The 21,181-nt window shown below is 35.1% G+C and overlaps 1 protein-coding gene across 12 annotated transcripts in view; it reads left to right on the forward strand.

Annotated features, from left to right (window-relative positions):
* The window catches only part of Rps6ka3 (ribosomal protein S6 kinase A3), a 101,868-nt gene that overhangs the window by 15,594 nt on the left and 65,093 nt on the right, over nucleotides 1-21,181 (forward strand). The window contains exons 2-6 of one of the 12 annotated variants that reach the window (XM_074062779.1): nucleotides 3,089-3,182; nucleotides 3,792-3,833; nucleotides 4,089-4,189; nucleotides 9,202-9,245; nucleotides 10,296-10,352. In XM_074062779.1, coding sequence (XP_073918880.1) covers nucleotides 9,243-9,245; nucleotides 10,296-10,352 — 60 coding nt within the window. In that variant the 5' untranslated portion in view covers nucleotides 3,089-3,182; nucleotides 3,792-3,833; nucleotides 4,089-4,189; nucleotides 9,202-9,242. Of the gene's footprint in view, nucleotides 1-3,088; nucleotides 3,183-3,791; nucleotides 3,834-4,088; nucleotides 4,190-9,201; nucleotides 9,246-9,603; nucleotides 9,625-10,295; nucleotides 10,353-21,181 lie in introns of all 12 variants that reach the window. The other 11 variants (XM_074062786.1, XM_074062780.1, XM_074062787.1 and 8 more) reach the window with 11 other exon arrangements.

Consider the following 21,181-nt stretch of genomic DNA (forward strand, 5'->3'; position numbering starts at 1 on the left):
TAAATGGTTAACGCTTAACTTTTTTTTTTTATCTCTGCCATGCATAACTATACACCTCATGATTTATTAGTAATTATTTAGGATTAAAAGAATATGTGTATCATGGCTCACACTATAATTTGAAAAATAGTAAATAAATGACAATTGTTACTGATTTCCTTGACCCAGTAATTATTTAGAAGAATATTAATTTCTTAGTGAGTGCTTTGTTTCCTTACTGAATTTTTTTTATCATGACCAGAAAATAAGTGTTATTTCTGCTTTTAAGAATTTTAGATTTACTTTATAGCTGGTCAGGTTTTATAACTTTTTCATAGATGCCTGAAAAGAACCCATAGTCTTAACATTATAAAATTCAATATTTGCCTATAAATATAAATTATTTAAAGTGATTTGTCCTTATTTTGTTCATTATGCAAGTTGATATTGGTATGCTAAAATTTTCACATCCACTTTGTTTCCATTTATTTCATGTTATAGCCCTAAAGCATCTGCTTTTGTGTTTTGAGGTTTGTTTAGTCTGTGACCAAATGTTTGGTACTATTATATATAAGCATTTGCTATTTTTGATGACTTCTATGTTTAAAATACAACATATGCTAATTGTAAAAGATCTAAAAAACTATGAAGCATTATTATTAAAAGATTTTATATGATCAAAAGTAGGGATTTTAGATTTAGATTTGAGTTTAAATGTGGACTGTACTTGTTAGCCTCGGGCAGAATATTAGACTTTTCCATGTAGTCAATAACTATTGAGCACCTACTTTATGCCAGGCATTTTGCCAGGGGCTGGGAATGAACTACTTAAAACTATTGATATACCCATCTTGGCTTAATTTCCTCATTTATAAACTGGTGATAATACCTCACAAAGTTGTTAAAAGCATCAAAGATAATTAATAGTGCTTAGTATTTGCCTGGTGAGTAAAAATTCAATAAATGATACCAATTTTATTGCTGTGCATATTAAATACTAATTATAACTTTAAAGAAAATGACCTTTTTGATCAGCTTAAGGTTTTTTCCTTTTTTTTTGGCATTAATGTTGCAAACGCTTTCTTTTTTAAAATTAGTGTATACTAATTATACAAAACAATGAGTTTTATATTTTCTTTTTACTGTTCTATACTTACCCCTTTTGTTGGGATTTTTTTTTAGGTGGTACGGGGGTTTGAACTCAAGACCTTGCACTTGCTAGGCAAGCACTCTGCCACTTGACCCACATCTCTAGCCCTTTTTGCTTCGGAAATCTATTTTCGAGATAGAGTCTCATGTTTTTGCCTGGAACAGGCTTGGGCCACAATCCTTCTTACCTACATCCTCTCACATAGCTGGGACCACAGGCATGCCAAGATGCCCAGTTTATATGTTGAGATCAGGTCTCCTTACAACTACCATCCTTCTGATCGTCACCTCTGACAGTAGTGGGGATTATAGGTGTGAGTCATCACACACGCACACACACACACACCCCGCCTAGGTTTCTTTTTATAGCAGTAAATAATTGCTTTTTATACTTTTTAAAAATAAAACCCAATTTTTAAAGTTTTTATTGTGAAACATTTCAAATACATACTAGAGCAGTAAGAATGTGTAATGAACTACTATGTTCCTATAACCCAATTTCAAGGGTTATGAACAACTAACCATTTTATCCCTATTTCCTCTTCCCTTCCCACCCACTCCCTTTTTCTCCCCAGCTCCAGCAGGTTATCTTGAAGTTAATCGTAGATACATAAGTCCAGATGTAAATATTTACATTTGTATTTCTTAAAAGAGAAAGACCTTTTAGAATACATTAACTGTCATTCATAAAAACAATTCTGTAATGGTATCAACTACCTTGTAAATTATTCTTAGATACTTTAAACTTCACTTTTATTTATTTATTTATTTGCAGCACTAAGGTTTGAACTCAGGGCCTCATGCTTGCTAGGTAGGCACTCTACCACTCGAGCCACTCCGCCAGCCCTTTACTTTTTTTTTTGATTCTCCTACCGCTGCCTCCCTTGAAACTGGGATTGCAGGCATGTACCACCACACCCAACTTGTTCTTTGAGACAGGGTCTTGTTAACTTTTTGTAGCTGGTATTACAGATATAAGCCACTTTACCCAGCTGAACTTTACATTCCTTACTTTATTACTTTTAGTGTGGTTTCTGTCGTTTTATGTATTCTTTCCTTGTGGGTTTTTTTCTCCTGTTGTATGGATTATTTTGTTTGAGGAGGTTGTGAAATATAGAAGAAAGAATTATGGAGCTGGAAAGACCTGGGTTTGAATTCTGCTTATGATGGTCACTAACTTTGCTGAGCCTTGGTTTCCTCCACTGTAAAGGGTAATTGTCCTTACTTCATGTTCTTAGGGTTGAATATGATGCCTGCATAAAGTACTATCAATAGTATCAGCAATTTAATATCTTTAGTGATTTGGACTGTAATAAACATCTATTCTTGATTATTATATGGTTTTCAAAATATTCCAAAATTTATTAGATAATCACTAAAAATAGTGGTTGCTAAATAACCTTTTAGGAAAGATAGAGAATTTAGAATCTTTCCTTCTCCTACCACCTCTTTTGTTTTGAGTCCATATTTAGCCTTGAGGTTACAAATCTTACCTTTGTAAAGTGCCTCTTCTTTTACATTGTTTAAATGCTTATATTGATTATTCTTCATTATTGACCCTTTTCCTTTAGTGGGATATCTTATTCAATTATTTCTAGATACTAAGTAGGCGTCAGTATACTCCCAGTTCTTTCCTACTTCAATATTCTTGAGCTTTTTAAATTCTCTTCTGATGGTCTAGAATGTACCTTTGGACAATTCATTTTTAAAAGATACACTATCAGGATGGTGATATTTCATAAGACTTTGCAGATCTAAGAGTAATTTCCTGTGACCTTTGTATATGAAAAACTAGGGTGAGGTATAAAATTCTTAGATCTTAACTTTTTCCCTTTCGACTCTCTGTAGGTCATTACTTCATTGTCTTCTGGCATTTTATTATTGTAGAGGAGAAATCTGAGGTCAAATCTGGTTTAGTTCCTTTGAAATAACCTATTTTTTTCTGCTTGTATGCTTGTAGGATTATATCTTTATCCTTGAAATTTAAAAACATTTGCCAGGACATGTCTTGGTGTTGATGATCTCTGTTGAACCTTCTCAGTCTACAGTCTCAGGTATTTTTTTTTCAGAACTGGAAAGTTTTCTTATGCTTTTGATTGATTAAACTGCTCTATTTTTTTTCTTTAGGAACATTTGTTATTCATAGATTATTTCTGTGTGTGTCTTCCATAGTTTATTTTTAATCTTTTTTTTTCATTTACTCAAGTTTGTCCTCTGTGGCATGGATTCTGTTTTCTTCAGTGTTTGTTCTAATACTTGCTATTCACAATACAGACTTAATTTTGGCTACTGTGTTTTCATTTATTCTTATCTCAACATTTCTTGTTTCATAAACAGAAATCCCCTTAGAGGTACACGTCAAAAAAAACAGGAGGTGGGTTCAGGCCAAAAATTTATTTTCTGAGGCCACCACAACAGGACCAGAAAAAAAAAAAACTGAAGTTTCAGAAAGGGTCCTTATAACTTTAAAAATATAGATAGAACCAGAGATCATTCCTACCCTAGTCTAGAAAATAGAACAGTCTTGGGTACTATTAGGTCTTTAGTAACTAGAGAGTTAACAAAGCAGGCATAAGGGCACTGTAACTAGAAATAAGCTGATTTTTCTAATTCCGTTTATTGTTTTTTTCTCTTTATAAAAATAATATATAACAAATGCATAGATTTTGGAAAGAGAGTACAAAGAAGAAAATCCTATGGCTCAGGTAACTACTGATAAGATTTTATATGTTTTGCCAGTTACATGCACCCATGTTGGGAGGGAGGGTGCAAAATTGGGGTCATACTTACAGTTTTATATCCTTTTTAATTTATTATATTGGAAGCATTTTAGCATCATTAATTTTTTTGTTGAGGCCCTGATTTTAACCATTGCATAGTATTCCTACATATGAATAGATGTATTATGATTTATTTAACCAGTCCCCTGTTGGTCATTTAGATTGTTTTCTATTTTTCAGTATAATGAGTATGATGAATATCACTGTACATAAGTCTTTATGCACATCTCTGATATTTCCTTAGGATAAATGAGGAGCTGATTCTTAATCCTGTCACATTGGTAAGGATTATATACATTCCTTATTAAGAATATAAAATGCTTGTTTCTTACTGTTTCAATGTGATTGCATAGAAGATTTTTTGGATTCTAAACAAGACAATGGTATCTTAACCAAAGTTAGAGAGAGGTTTCTAATGCCTCATACTCAGCACCTTCATGATGGAACTCCCATTGGCATATACTTAGGCAGGAAAACCATATATCAGGGAGTTTGGAAGGCAGATATGCTTGTGGAAACTTGAGGGCGTTTTAAAAGAAGTGTGATCCTTGCTCATTCCTACAACCTGGGTCTCCATATTAACACACTATGGCTCTGGACCCTTTCTTTTCCTTCTCCCTTCCTGTTATTTCAGACTGTTATTCTCTGTGAGGAATCCTTTTATCCCAATGTTCATATGTACATTTCATTTCTAGATAACAGAATGTCAGTACTTGGTATGTCCTATAAAGGTAAACATCAGATTTTATCAATCACAGATCATTTCTTAGCCCTAATATACTTGCACATATGATCTCCTGTTGGACTCAAAGAATTTTTAACTTATTTTTTATTTTTTCAGAGGTATCAGACAACAGCTTGGGAATCTGCATTGTAACATGCCTTTATAAACAAAGCAGTCTGCATAATAGGGTTGCTTTAAATGAACTTTTTAATTAAGAAAATATTCTTATTTGAAACATGTCAGCATTTCCCTTAACACACTTGGGAATGTCCTCAGATCGTAATTACTGATTGAATTGTTCTTCTCTAAACTTAGAAGTTTAAGTGATAATTTTATACAACATTGAAAGTTATTTTGAAAACAATTCCTGCTGGAACCAAGTGAACAGTCTCGTTTATCTGATTTTTCTGATGAGACTCATATTGTAGGTTATTCCAGTTTGTAACTTTTTATACATTTCAGACTAACAAAACAAAGCATGATTAGTGTTTCCTAACCTTTTCCAGTATTTCACATCATATTTGCTTATGTACAGTCTGCCAAGCTCAACATGTTTTCTGGCTGATGGCATAAGATGAGAGAAGATTAATGCATTTACCTCACCTTTTAACAATTTTTTGTCCATATTCATTCTTTAGCCAAATTGTATAGAAATGTAGAACACATATGATTGAATTCTTTTACCCTGCTTGGCAGGAAACTGACTGCAGTAAGATAAAACGGACATCTTTCTAATACTTCTTTGTTGCATTACATCTTTAGAATTTATCTATAAAAATGTAAACATTACACAGTCAATTGAAGCAAAAGAGGAGCATTTACTGTCCCTTGTAGATACTTCTAATTACAACATTTCTGTAAGATAATAATTTTACACGTTATGAATGGAGAACCTGAGGCTTAAAATGTTAAATAACTTACCCAAATTCAGATAACTTTACCAGTAAGTGACAAAGCTGGAGTTTAAACCTAGTACTGGCCAGCTTCAGAATACATGGGTTTTTTTTTTTCTGTTTTTTCCTTAAAATTAGAGAAATAGATTTTCTAGTTTAATAGGTACTATTCCTTGAACTTCATGAACCATAGAAAGTACATACAGAGTCAAACTGCTGATCCTTTTAACCTGATCTCTAGTGAAAAAACCAGGGGTCATTCTCAAAAGGAAAATTTAAACTTCTTAACTGTAGAAATAACTTTATGCTCATTCATTCCTAATAGATAACTTTTGATTCCTTGTTTTGGTGAAATAATAAAAAAGGTTCACATTGAAATAAAGGTCCTTTTTGACAAGAAAAGTTTTTAAGTTTCTCTGGTACGTAGTATAACATTGGATTTCATATTTTTCTACTTTACAAATTAAGTTCAAGATTTTAAATCTTTGCTAAACACAGGAAGTAGAAATTTTTTAAACAATAGAGAATAAAATACCTTTGAGATCATGTTTTATTTAATCTCTTTCTTATATTACTTTATTTATGTAAGCTATTAGCTGAATAGATCAGAAAAGAAAACAAATACTGTAAAATTTGTGGATGGCATGAAGCTGAAAATAGAGAACAGACTGACAGATGCCAACATCCAATCTATAGACACTAGCAATGGATCAGAGCTGGGAAAAGATGAGTCAAAAATTTGTAATAAGACTTTATTCATGGGACTAAGATTAACAGCAGCTACAAGATAGAGAATGCAGGGCTTAGTTGTAGTGTAAGTACAGAAGACAAGGATGAAATCAACAGAAAATTTTAGAGTCAACAGTGTATTGTGGGCATACCAAAATAATGCATTGATATAAGTTTATTATTTAGGACAAGGGAAATGAAATGCCCTTTACTTTGTACTGGTCATACAAGGGTTGGAATGTTTAATTGCCTGCAATTCCATATACCACTCTTTAAGATGAATCAGAGTGTGCTCAGAAAAAAGATTGATGAGACTCATCTGTCTTAAACATTTGAAGAAATTTGAGTTATCTAAAAAAGATGAGACTCAGGGTGATTTAAAGTTATAGATGTAGATTTACTTTCTATGACTTTGTAGATAGCTAACAGGCAAGTTAGTTTTCATTTATTAGTAATCCTCTCAAAGGGAATTTGTGGCTGAGGAAAGTTACTATGTAATGAAGAATTTTATCTAGCAGCAGTGCTTTTTCTGTAATACTAGTAGGCTAGGACTAGTGAGTCCAAACTGTTGTCCTGATGGTATTCTAGTATAGGTAAGGACAGGGTAGAAAAATTGAAACACATGATGTGTAGTTGGAACAGAAGACTTTTGAGATCCCCTACTGATCCTAATTTTTTTTTTCTAATTCTAAGAACAAAAGAACTTTATAGAATATCATCTTAATAATAGTAATTTGCATTGTTACAGCTCTTTACAGTTTCTAAAATGCTTTCTTATGCGTTATCCCAGTCTTAAGCCAAATAACAGCTGTTTGACTAAACAGGGAAAATATCCCCACTTAGAACATGTAGAGCATTAGGCTAAGAGAAAGTCTGAATTGCCCCAAATTATAAAGCTAAGTGGCAGGCCTATGGCTCCATCTCTGGTCTACCAGTTCCAAGTTCAGTGCTATTTCTTCCGTACCAGTTTGCTTTAAAAGTAAATTATAAATTGTGATGCTTGTTTTACATACATTGAAAATTGCAAGGAGCAGCTAGTCCTCAATTTCAATTCCCATGGAAAATGTACATGTAGCTCAAGTCAGACTGGCACTTCTGAAAACCATATAATGTTGAGCCACTAAGCAGATCTGTGTGTATAACTGCATGTAATTAAGGAGAAAATCTAATTTAAACTAGTAGATGAATGATGGTGCCATTCACTAAGATAGAAAATACAGGAGAGGTAGCAGGTTGGGCCACAGGTGAAGTGATTGAATTTTGGACATAAAAATAATTAATATCGATCATTTACTAAGTGTCAAGTATTGCACTTAGGGTTTTATATCATTTATCTTATTTTGTCTTCACAACAACCCTCTGAAAATAAGACTTTTTAAATCTTTAGTCTCCATATAAAGAAACTAAAAATGTAGTTTAAACAACCTGAGTCTCCATAATTCGTAGTGTAAGAACAGGATTTTAAGGAAGGAAGGAAGGAAGGAAGGAAGAGAAAGGAAGGAAGGAAGGAAGGAAGAGAAAGGAAGGAAGGAAGAGAAAGGAAGGAAGGAAGGAAGGAAGAGAAAGGAAGGAAGGAAGGAAGAGAAAGGAAGGAAGGAAGGAAGGAAGGAAGGAAGGAAGGAAGGAAGGAAGGAAGGAAGGAAGGAAGGAAGGCCATTTAAAACCCTGGCCACAAGCCTGCAGCAGAAATCTTAGAATTTGGGTAAAGAAATGACCTTAGACTGTTTCATTCTGTTGTAAATAAAATCTGGGATTTAATCTTCTCTTATAATACATGGGTCTATCAACAACTGGGCTTTCTATAAATTTTTTTATACAAAAAAATAGTTTTAAGGTTGCTTGCTTTCTGTTTTTTATGCAAATATAAGGCTTTAAGTTAAAAGGTCTTATGAGTTATTTTCAACAAGTAACAAAGAAATATAAAGGTAAAAAAAAAATCTATCTGTTTGACTGCAAAGTCAGTGTTTCTAAGAGCTACTTTAAGGTATCTTTGGGGTGTTTGGATAAAAACAATCAGTAGTCAGTTGAATAAATGGTTGTAGCTTTTAGGAGAAAGGTAGTTTGGATGTCCTTACCATAGAGTGGGCAATATTGTAGCCCCTGAAAGTGTCTTAGGAAAATAAAGATTTAACCTGCCCCCCCCCATATCCTGCATTTGGCACCATTTCTGTGCTTTGTGGTATTGTATAGACAGTCCCTAACCTAGGAACATCTTCTATGAGTGGGTGAAAATGGAAGGTGTCCATTGTTATCGTTCAGTAGACCTGCAAAGATAAAAGGACCATGTTTTATTTGCTTAATGTGGTGATGAAGGGGCTGCCTTCTACTTCCAGTTTATAATGTTCCAAAGATGGTTAGCTTGGATCCTTGTATACTTGTTGCAATAACAAGTTATTAGAGGGATACTCATTTTTTACAATGAGGGAATGAGAGAAGACCCTATGTGTTCCTATGTTTTTGTTTTTGTGTTTTTTGAGATAGGGCCTTGCTGTGTAGCCCAGGATGGCCTTGAACATGCAGTCCTTTTGTCTCAGCTTTCCATCTGCTACAATTACAGGTGTGCACTGCCATGCCTGACATTTTTTAGTTATATAAATGGATTGTAAATATTATAGACACATCATAAAATTCAAATAAGCAATAAGCAAAAAAAGACAAAATTTAAGTTGTGTAAAATTCTACCACTCATAGAGAGCTGCTGTTAACATTTTGCTGTATATCCTTCCAAAGTTTTTCCCATACAAATATATACATTAATACATGTATATATTTGTTTAAAATGGGATCATTACAATTCACATTGTTTTGTAAACTGCTTTTTCACTTACTACACGTAACTGTCTTTCCATGTCAATAAATTTACATCTTTATCATCATTTTTAATGACCACATAGTATTCCATCATATGGATGTACCATAATATATTTAACTAGTTCTCTATTGTTAGGAATTTAGGTTTCCGATTTGGAGTTCTTTTGGGAAAAAATTATGGTGAGCATTCTTGTATATACATCTTTGTATGCTTGTCCATTTTAAAAACAGAAGTAGAATTGATGGGACATTTCAAAATTTTATGTGTTGTGGTGGGGGTTTTTTTGGGGGGAGGGGGTTGGAAATACAGACTCAGGTTGTCTTCCTGAAAGGTTGTGCTGATTTGTACTTTCTCCAGCAGTAAATCTAGGGTGCTCTTTTTTCCCCATGCCCATGTTATCACTTAATGTTAACAATTACTTTATTTTTGTAAACCATTATCAACTTGAAAGGCAAAAGGTATCTTTAGGTTAAATGCATTTCTGTGATTGGTACTAAGGCTGAACTCTTTTTTCCCTTATTGCTCATTTCTGTTGAGGTTCATCGTTTTTTCTTACAGGTTTGTAAAACAAAGCTCTATATGTATCAAGGATACCAACCCTTTGTCATATGTTGCTTTATTTTTTTTTGTAATCAGTTTGTCTTTTATATTTTTTATGTCTGGCAGAAGAAGTTTTAAACTTTTATGGATTCAAATGTCATTTATTGTCTATGATTTTACCCTCCTTCATGATTATTAGTCACTAATATTCTAATATTTATATAATTTTATTTTGACATCTAAATGTTTATTCCATCTGGAATTTATTTTGACATAGTGATTAAGCTTAATTTTCCTTGAAATAATTAATCAGTTCCCCCCCCCGATTAATTATTAATGGAGTTGCCTTTTAGAATGTGTTTTGCACTACATAGTGGTGTTTGGTGAGGCTTAACTAAAACCATTTGTAATGCATTTAACTATTAAAATAAACTTGAGCTCACCTGGAAAGATAATCATTTATTATTTCCCTGGAAAAGTGTTTTAGTAGTTTCAAATAATGAACTTGCATATGAACTTTTGAAGCACAACCTGTTGCAAATACGCAACTGTATTCTTAGATGGTGGTTATACTTCTCTAGAGCCCTTTAAGGGTGAAAATATTCCTGAATGACTTTTTTGTCTGCCTTCATGTAATTTTTAATATGAAAGCTGTTTTGGTAACTTTCTACTTGCTGTGCTTTTCACAGAATGGACAGCAAATTATGGATGAACCTATGGGAGAGGAGGAGATTAATCCACAAACTGTAAGTAAAATACTGTATCACAGAGGATGGAGACAAATCAGATACCATTAAATTACCCTATTTTTAAATCAAGCAAAGTAGTGATTTTATAATATTAGAAACTTGTTGCCATACATGGTGGTTCACACCTGTAATCCTAGCTATGAGGAAGGCAGAGCTCAGGATCATTGCAGTTCGAAGCTAGCCCAGGCAAAAAAAAAGGTTAGCATGACCCACATCTCAACAAACAAGCTAGGAATGGTGGTTCATGTTTGTTATTCCAGCTATGAGAGAGGCATAGGTAGGGGAGATCATGGCCCAAGGCCGGCCCCAGATCAAAAAGTATGGGACACTATCCAAAAAATAACTAAAGCAAAAATGGCTGGAGGTAGGGCTTAAGTGGTAGAGCATCTACCTAGCAAGTGTGAAGCCCTGAGTTCAAACTCCAGTAACATCAAAAAAAAAACTTGTTAATTCTTTCACATTAATTTTACCAAAATGTATTCTTAAATATCCTGTGACCTTTCTGAAAACTGTTTGCTAAGATTGACTTTAAAAGAATGACACAGCTAGTCATGGTGGCACATGCCTATACCCTGTCTCAAAAAATTGTGTGTGTGTGTGTGTGTGTGTGTGTGCGTGCACACACATACATGTATATATTTAAAGGTCATACTTTCCAGAAATATTTAACATAGAAAGGGGACATTAACCATTTCCTAATCTGTTTTTTGTTCACTCCTGAATCCCCAGTGCCTAGAACCTGGTATACCATAGATGCTCATCAAATATTACATAAATAAATTAGTAAATTTTTTCAGTTCTCCCAGGATAGCCATCGTCAGCAGCTCAGTTATAATTTTGTTATTCTATATGTATACATGACAATTATTTATGTTTACAAACTACATATGTTCTACAACTCGTTACTTTCACGAACTATAGAAATGATCCCTGAAAGTATAGTCTTTCGTTACTTTCACTAATGTGAGCATCTTTTCTTTAACAATTTGTATAGATCTAACTTTTTTAAATGGTTACACAGTATTCTATTTTAGGCATATCTTACATTTAATGTAATTTTCCCCTATTTTTGTGAACTTATGTTCTAGTAGAATATAAACTTGCAATATGAACTTGGAAAAAAGGGCAGTTACCAATTTGCCCTCCAAAGAGATTATAAAAATTTCAGCTTATGAGAGTATCTGTTTGACCATTCCCTATTCAACACTGGATATTATCAGAGAACATGTTTTTATTTGAACCACTGTAAACAAATAATACTTTGTCATTTTAATTTACATGTCATTTGATTAGTAGTAAAGTTAAGTATCCACATATTATTGGCCTTTTTATTTTATGTATTGCTCAATTTTTAGTTACTTCTTGTTTCCTTATTGATCTGTACAATTTCTGAATATATTCTGGATAATAACTTCATGTCTCTTTATCTTGGAAATATTTTATCCCATTTTTAAGACATTGATTTTATATCTTGCATTACATATTTATGCAGAAGTTTTCATTTTAAATGCTCACATCTGGCTTCTGGGTTGCATCAGCCTCCTGAGTAGCTGAAACTATTGGTGCACAGTGTCTCACCCTTATTTAGACAACAAGAGAAATGGAGGGGAAAAAAGTAGGAAAGAAATGCCATAAGATACACACTTTCCCATATTTTAATATCAGGTGCTTGTTATTGTCTGTGGTGTGATACATTTTGACAGTATTTTTTCTTTCATAATCATGATCTTAGATTAATTAGGTAGAATAGTGTACCAAAATTTTTTCCCAAATGAGGATGAATCTCTGGATTAAAACATTCCTCTGAAAGCCTATTCATTGGAGAATCAAGCAAAGCTTTAGTCTCAAGAAGGTTCAATTTTATGAAATATCAAAACACTAGGACTAAAGGGAAATACTAAAAGTTTTTTTTTCCAAATGGAATCTCTCTATGTTGTCTAACCAGGCGGACGTAAAACTCATTATTCTCCTACCTTAGCTTCCAGAGTAGCTAGGATTACAGCTATGGATCACTAGGATGGGCTTCTAAAAGTCTTTTTAGAGATTTTAAAAATCATATTACAGGATTGAATATGAGAATAGTATCGAATTTTTCAACATTGGAAGTTACAAGACAAAGATCAGTGCCTTTAAAATGCTTAGTGAAATGATTTTCAACCAAGATATTTTCAGACATTACCTATTTTAGGAAGTTGCTGGAAAATAAGCTCTGTTAATACTAGAATTGTTAAGTAAGGAAAGAGTCATGGTATTCAGGAAACAAGGGATCCAGCACTACAAGCCTGATGAAGAAAATTCCTTCCCATTATGACAATAAAGGAAGCCTCAGACTAGTTCATTCAGTAGGCTTAAAGAGTACTTAATCCAGACTGAAGCAGGCAGATAGATGGTTCCAAAAATGCTGTCTCCAGAGAAGGAAGGGAGTCTGGTGGCAGAAGTAATGAATTGTCCAGTATTTTGAGTATTGAAAATTCACTTGAAAGGCTAGTGCAGGATGGAAAGAATTTGAAATCAGTACATGGAAAACAAATTTTAAAACAAAGCAACTGTAATGTAAACTTAAGGAAAAAAAGTTGTGCCCAAGAAATGTAGCTAGAGTACTAAGCAATGAATATTGAATGTTTGCATAGTCAAAATAGTTGTAAAGACTCTTACTTAGCACTTGGAGATAGAAGTGCTAAGTAAGAGAATGCCTAAAGGTAGTATCTGATGAGAAAGTAATATCGGGTTACTATTTAATATCACAGGGAATGATGGAAATTGCTGAAAGGGTACTGTCTTGACTCTTGACATCCTTAGTCATCAAAGAATAAAAGCAGTTTCATGTTTAGTAGGGAAATAATTCTCTTAATAGTTCTTGCAATACCATCAAAAGATCCTTCTGAGGAGTAAGAATCAAAGGAAATAAATAAGTACCTAGCACAAAGTAAGAGTCTAGTAAGTGTTAATTTTCCTGTCCTTTTCCTTCCAGAGAGGCTGGTCCTACTTTCTCAGACTATACACCAGAGATAAAGTATACCTCTTAGGAATTAGGGTGGTAACCAGTAATTTTTTGACTGATAATAGGCCTGACCTCAGGCAAAATTGTAAAATGAGTTGACATCTATCATTTATTCATTGATTTATCTATTCAGTCATTCATTTATATAAGAGGCAGCGTCTAACACATTCCCCATGCTAGCCTGGGATTCCTGGACTCAAGCAATTCTCATGTCTCAGCCTCCTGATTATCTGGGACTGTAGGTACACATGACTGTCATTTATTTCTAATGACCATGCATATATGAATTGCTCATAACATCAACTTTGTAAAAATCATATTACTACAAAACAATTATCAACCCAGTCTTCATAACTTATAGTCATGTGCATAATTGTTGAGAATTAGAAAAAGCCTATTAAAAGTAGTTAGTGTAGGTTGAGCATCTCTAATTTGAAAATTCAAAATCCAAAATGCTCCAAAATCTGAAACTGCTTTAATGGCTGACATGATGCCATAGTAGAATATTCCAAGCTGGGCACTTGTGGCTCATGTCCATGATCCTAACTACTAGCTACTTGGGAGGCTGGCTCGGGAGGATTGAGACTTGGGGTAAGCCAGGACAAATAGTTCTTGAGACACCATCTCCAAAGTAACCAGAGAAAAATGAACTGGAGCTGTGGCTCAAGTGGTAGAGTGCCTGCTTTGCAAGCACAAAACCCAAAGTCAAACCCAGTCCCACCAAAAAAAAAAATGACAAGTAGAAAATTCCACACCTGATCTGATGTGACAGATTGCAGTCAAAATACAGGCTTACAGCCCCGCATGGTGGTGAGCTCCGGTAATCCCAGCTGTGGAGAGGTGTAGGTAAGAGGATCCCTATCTGAGGCTGACCATGGGCAAAAATCTTGAGACCCTATCTGAAAAAATGACTAAAGTAAGTTGTATGTTGTTGTATATGTCTATAATCCCAGCTACTCAGTAGGTGTAGGCACGAGGATCACAAGTTCAAGGCCAGCCTGAGCAAAGGTAGTGGTGAGACCCTGTCTCAAAAACAAAATAGGAATGGGCACTGTGGCTCAGGCCTGTAATCCTAGCTACTCAAGAGGATCACAGTTCAAGGCAAGCCTGGGTAAAAAGTTCACAAGACCTAGCTCAATCAATAAAAGCTGGGTGTAGTGACACACATCTATCATCCTAGCTACTCTGGAAGCATAAATAGGAGAATCATAGTCCAAGCTAACTACTTGAAAAATAGAGCAAAAAGGGCTTAGGGGTATGGCTCATGTGGAGAGCCTAACAAGTTCAAAGCCCTGAGTTCAAACCCTAGTACTCTCCCTCCCCCAAAATGTGCAGGCTTACTAAAAATACTGTATAAAATTACCTTCACACTATGTGTATAAGGTGTATATGAAACATAAATGAATTTCACGTTTAGATGTGGGTCCCATCCCCAAGATACTGCATTATGCATTTGAAATTTCTTCACTATTTTTTTTATCCAAAATCTGAAACACTTAAGGTCCCAAGCATTTTGGATAAGTGATATTCAACTTGTATTGATAAAAATGGTTTAAAAGATAAAGTGAAAATTAATTGTAGATGACCTTAAACACCAGGTTGAGAAACGATACCTATGTGACGGGCACAAGTAGGAGTGAGTGCCCTGTTCTTTTCAAGTCCTCTGAAGTCATGTTGAGGGCATTAGCAGTAGTTTCTTCTATCTTCCGCTCATATCATTATTCTTGCTACTCTTCATTCAGTAACCATGAGACTTCAGTGATGTGTATGATAGCCTTCATAATATTCAGGGAATTTTACCTGCTGGTTTTTATTCCATTCACTTAAAGGTTCCCTCAGGCTGCTTCAAAACTTGCATTTGCATATCCAAAATAATGTTCATAACCATGAATTAGTTCAGGACACACTTGCACACCTTTGGTAATTGTGGTTCAAACAGAAATAAACTACAAAAAAGAGAAGCCCTACAAACACAACAAGGGGATTGGACTTTGATCACATGATAAAAGTGAGAGCACACAAGGAAGGTATGAGGATAGGTAAGACACCTAAAAAATTAGCTAGCATTTGTTGCCCTTAACGCAGAGAAACTAAAGCAGATACCTTAAAAGCAACTGAGGCCAATAGGAAAAGGGGACCAGGAACTAGAGAAAAGGTTAGTTCAAGAAGAATTAACCTAGAAGGTAACACACATGCACAGGAAATCAATGCGAGTCAACTCCCTGTATAGCCATCCTTATCTCAACTAGCAAAAACCCTTGTTCCTTCCTATTATTGCTTATACTCTCTCTTCAACAAAACTAGAGATAAGGACAAAATAGTTTCTGCCGGGTATCGAGGGAGTGGGGGGAGAGGGAGGGGGCAGGGGGAGGTAAGGGAGGGGGTGGGAAAAGGGAAAAATGACCCAAGCCTTGTATGTACATATGAATTAAAAAATAAATAACAAAAAAAAGAAGCCCTAGCAGAGTAAACAATAGGCACTGAATTACCCACTCAACATAGGAAAATACAGTAACATGCTCATTGACAAGAAAAATACATGGTGTGGTTCATTAATAACAATTGTTCTAATTCTCATTGGCTGAAAATGTATTTTAGCACTCAACTTGGGGAATATAATCTAATAGATTTAAATATATATCACACAGGAAAATATTTCTGATGCAGAGCATTATAATTAACATTGCATGGGGGCATTTAATAGGATAAGTGCATACCAGGCAAAATTTCTAAACACTTCAGGCTCCCCTATGCTAATTTTTTACTTTCTTTCAAGGCTGTTTTTTCACTTCCTACTGTTTCTTTCCTCCACCCATAAGAACTTGCCTCTCTTATATGACATCTCTGATCCAAAATCACTTCTCTTTTGTTCTAGTTTCATCACAATACTCATTCCTGTATTTTGAGTGATGTCATCCATATTTAAGGAAAGCAAAGTGACTTAATTATGTTCAAGTATGAATGGTTAGCTGAGTCAACCTGAAATACTGACATAAAGTTGCAATCCATTTACCTAAATGAATATTTTAACTATTTTAGACAAGCATGACTAAGTAAAAAGAACTTCAGACTAAGCAGGAAGAAAATGTGTGGACAGGGAAAGAAGAGATACTCTGCAACCTACTAAAAGATTCCAACCCAGGGCAATGCTACTGCTGCCTTCACCCTTTCTTTATGCTCATGGGAAAGCCTGAGAGTGAAACATAGTATGCTTCCCATCAACACAGGGCCTTAGAAGCAAGCCCTCTCAGTGCTTGAGGAAGCCATTACTATTTGGTTCAAATCATCTTCATGAAACTCATTTACTATTCCTGATTTAAAACCTTAGCCCCTTAGCACTTTATGGCATTAGCTATTGATACACATGTGCTAGAAAATAACTCTTGTACTTGGAAATCCTTAGATATTGAACTCTTTAGTGTCCAAAAAATTTGGGTGATCCATAATAAAAAAGTTATAATCAAAGGAATCAGTTAAGAACATACTAATTTTTTTTTAAAAATTTTGGCGGTACTGGACCTCGAACTCAGGATCTCACACTTGCTGGGTAGGCGCTCTACCACTTAAGCCATTCCACCAGCCCCAAGAACATGTTGGTTTTAAGTTTTTATCATAAGGAGTTGATTTTTTTCCCAGAAGGATTCAACTATCATAGGATCATGAAGATGATTGATAATTGGAGTTGACTGTTTAGAGTTCTGATGAAAAGTATAGAAAGTTTTTTGAAATTCTGCCATGGACCCTCTCCTGAGCCCTCTTTCTTCCAGGTGCTACAAAAAGTTTCACTCCTAATTCTTTTTTTCACCTCTTGGTCAGCCACTGGCCATTCTCACGCCCCCTTCTTCCCTAGATTGAATTGCATGATTATGCTTGCATCAGTATCCCACCACTTCCAGTTTCAAACCTTAGTTTCTTCATGTGTTAAGCACTGTGCTTAGAATATAATAGTATTTTAAATATTATTGTTAGTTATACCTGAAAGTAAACTTTATTGACAAATGAGAGAATTCAAAGAAAGCAACTAAAGGTTCAGTGAAAGAAGAAAAAAACCTAAAAAAAAGCAAGAGGAAGGAATTCAATATAAATTCAAAATTAGTGAATTAGAAAATGGGAAAAATGAAAGCAAATGCACATTAGGAAAGCAAAACAGAATATAGCCATAGATAGGAAAGAAATTACAACATAGCAACTGAAATATTTACAGATGAAATGATATAATGTCTGGGGTTTACAGGAGTAGGGGGAAATTGAATATATGAAACAGGATTGATCATGATTTAAAAATTATTAAAGCTGATGGCCACATGAGAGTTTGCTGTACTAGTCTAGCTGTTTCTGAGTATGGTAGAAATTTTCCTTAAGTTTAATTTCAAAAACTTAATAGAATACTGTGTAATGGTATACTAATATGATAGTCTTGCTGAAATAACATGGTTTTAAAGGAAAATGTTAATTACATCATTTGAGAATGGAGAGAAAACTCAGCATATTAATAGCCATGGTAGAAATTTCAGTCATTAGCAAATGAGCACTACCACTCCTCCCCCACCTTAACTGCAGTGCAGGCCCCAATGATTTAAAGTTAGCATAACCTTGAAAATGAAAGTTGGTACAGTGCTAATTTAACTTATGAATATAAATGCAAAAATCCTAAAGAAAAATTTATATATCAAGTGCAGAATTTTATTAAAATGATGGATTTTTTCCCAGAAATACAAGCATAGGAAATGTATTCATCCAAGTTATCGAATCAGTAGGTCAAAGGAGGAAAAAACTTGGTGACCATATTAATAATGAAAACTTCTTTTAGTAAGGAGAAAATACTCTGCCCTTAACATAGTATGTCTTTAACCAAATATTTTTATCTGAGTGCTTTAGTGAGTCTATACCCCAAGTCAGGATCAAAGTAGCATTTGTTAGGGCTTTCTTTAAGCTCCACAGACTGAGGAGTTTGGGTTTTATTTTGTGTTTTTCTTCTTTTTGGAGAGATGGTCTTGCTATACAGCCCAGACTGGCCTAGAACCCCTGATCCTCCTGGCTCTGCCTCCCAAGTGCTGAGACTTGCAGATGTGAGCTGCCATGCCTGGTTCTGATTTCTGTTTTAGGATTATTCAGTATGCTGCAAAGAGAAAGGACCACACAGGGAAATTTGAAGCAGGAAAACCATATTTTTGACAATGCAATCTTTTAGAAAAAGAATTGATGGACTGGGGTTTGAACTCAGGGCTTCATGCTTAGTAGGCAGGCCTGCTAGTGTTTGAGCCACGCTTCCAACCCCTTTTGCTCTGGTTTTGGAGATAGGGTCTTGCATTTTACCCAGGCCAGCCTGGACTATGAGCCTCCTATTTTAGGCTTCCCGTAGTCACTGGGATGACAGGCATGCACCACTGTAACCCAGCTATTTGTTGAGATGGGGGGGGGTCTCACAAACTTTTTGCCTAAGCTTGCCTCCAACCATGATCCTCCCTATCTCAGCCTCCCAAGTAGCTGGGATTTATAGGCATGAGCCATCAGCTCCCATCTGGAAATTATTTCTACGTAAGTTTGAATGCACACAAAAGACGGGGCATCACAGTGGTATAGAAGATCAAATTAGTATAGTAGAATTTTCAGAAGTCATTAATAATACATTGAACATTATTTAATAATAGATTAGGGATCAGCAAACTACACCCACCTGCACCTGTTTTTGTAAACAAAGTTTTATTGAAACACATTCTCACCTGTTTTTTTTCCTACTGCATTGGCGAGTTGACAGAAACCATATGTCCTATAAAACTGAAAAGACTTATTATCTGGCTCTTTACAGATAAAGTGATACTATGAGTAGTTTGGTCCCAGTGTGTACATGTATGTATAGAAAAAACTTGAGAGAAAATCTCCAAATAGTGATTTTTTTTTTGGCAGTGCTGGGGCTCGAACCCAAGGACTGTGCATACTAGTCAAGCACTCTTCCTCTGAGGTGCATCCCCATCTCCCAAATAGTGATTTTATCCTTTCTGTTTATCTCTGTTATCTAAGCTTTCTATAATGGACAAGCATTATTTTTATGTTACTTTTTAAATAAGAAGGTAAATGATAAACCAGTAAGGTAAAAATGAAGAAAAATTAGCTGAAAATAAAATAAATTTTAAGAAATTTAAATTAGAGGTGGAATAAAGTGTGAACAAGAATATCTGGTTTCATGTCACAACCACACAAAGTAGCATCCATTTCAGATTTCAGCATATGATACTTATTCAGGCAGCCATTATTTGAATTCTTAGTATTTGCTTTGGTGATACTAAGGTAAGTATAAGGCCCATTCTCTAGATTGATCTGGTTGGGACAAACGCCATATGCCATAAGGGATGCGCCAAAGCACATTAAGAACTCATGGTTAGGAGGTAATCACCTCAATAAGCAATTGCTCAGTGACGTGTAATGTAATTATAAGTAATTCCAGTCACATGAGCTAGTCTTGTAACTTTGACTTTGTTCTTGGTGCCTTTTGATATAAAGAAATTTTGTCTTAGTTTTTTTGGTGGTGCTGGGGTTTGAACTAAGGGCCTAGTACTTGCCTAGGCAGGAACTCTACCATGTCAGCCATGCTGCCAGCCCTTTTTACTTTAGCTATTTTTTGGGTAGGGTGTTGCTATTATTCCCTGGACCGGCCTAGACAGCTATCCTCCTGTTAACACTTCCTGCATAACTGGCATGTCAGGTGTGTACCACCACAGTGGGGGCCTCACTGTTTGCCTGGGCTAGCCTTAAACCACCATCCTCCTGTTCAGCTAGGATTATAAGAGTGAGCCACCATGCCCAGCATAACGAAGATTTTTGTTGTTGGGGGTTTTTTTTGGCAGGGGGACTGTTAATGGGGTTTAAATTCAGGACCTTGTGATTAGTAGGCAGATGCTTTAACATTTGAGCCAGACCCCCAGACCAAGTTTTTTAATGTTACAATCAAATCTACATCACTATTTTCCTGTATGGCCTCTACATTTTCCAAACAGGTAGGAATATGTCCTGAAGTCACTCTGTGATATAAAGTGCTGCATTTTCTTTTCTTTTGTTTTTGTCTTTGATGTAGCAGTACCACACTGTTTGAATTAAGGTATCATTTCAACTCAGGAAGACTTATTTCAGATTATGTTGTCTGAAATAATGCTTTCATTTTCTTAGTGCTAATATTAAAAATCACAGACAGCAAATGAGAATTATTAACCTGAAGACTAGGAGTAATTCAATCCAATTTCAACTAATTCTTTAAGAAAGGTTATTTAGTTATTCCTATTCAAAAGTATTACTTGAATAAAGTTGATGACTGCTCTGTATAGAAGCACTCCTCCTTTAATCAGTTATGCATTAAAGATGTTTGCTTCTGCTTAACATAATCTGAAGAACCACCTCATGTTCAGATTGCAGTTCTATGTTAGGTAGTTGTCCTAACCTTGTTGCCCTTTTGGAGTACTGTAAGTAGGCCTGAGTTAATTCATTTTGGGAGATTGGAAAGTTCTGTTCTGGTGAAAAACTTTCTAAGTGTTTTCATTGTTGAAAAGTTGAGGTATACAGGGTAGGGTTCCAGTGGCTCACTCTTGTAATCCTAGCTACTAAAGGAGGCAGAGATCAGGAGGATCACAGTTCATGGCCAGCTGGGTCAAAAAGTGAAGATCTCAAATACCCAACACAAACAGAGGGCTGGCAGAGTGGCTCAAGTGGTAGAGCACCTGCCTAGCAAGCTTGAGGCCCTGAGATCAAACCCTAGTATCTCCAAAAAACAAAAAAAAAAGAAAGAAAAATTGAGGCATACATTTTTAATTGAAAGAAGTATGCAATTGTCAGA

Source organism: Castor canadensis, chromosome X (genome assembly GCF_047511655.1).
Source record: "Castor canadensis chromosome X, mCasCan1.hap1v2, whole genome shotgun sequence".
Classification (NCBI taxonomy): domain Eukaryota; kingdom Metazoa; phylum Chordata; class Mammalia; order Rodentia; family Castoridae; genus Castor; species Castor canadensis.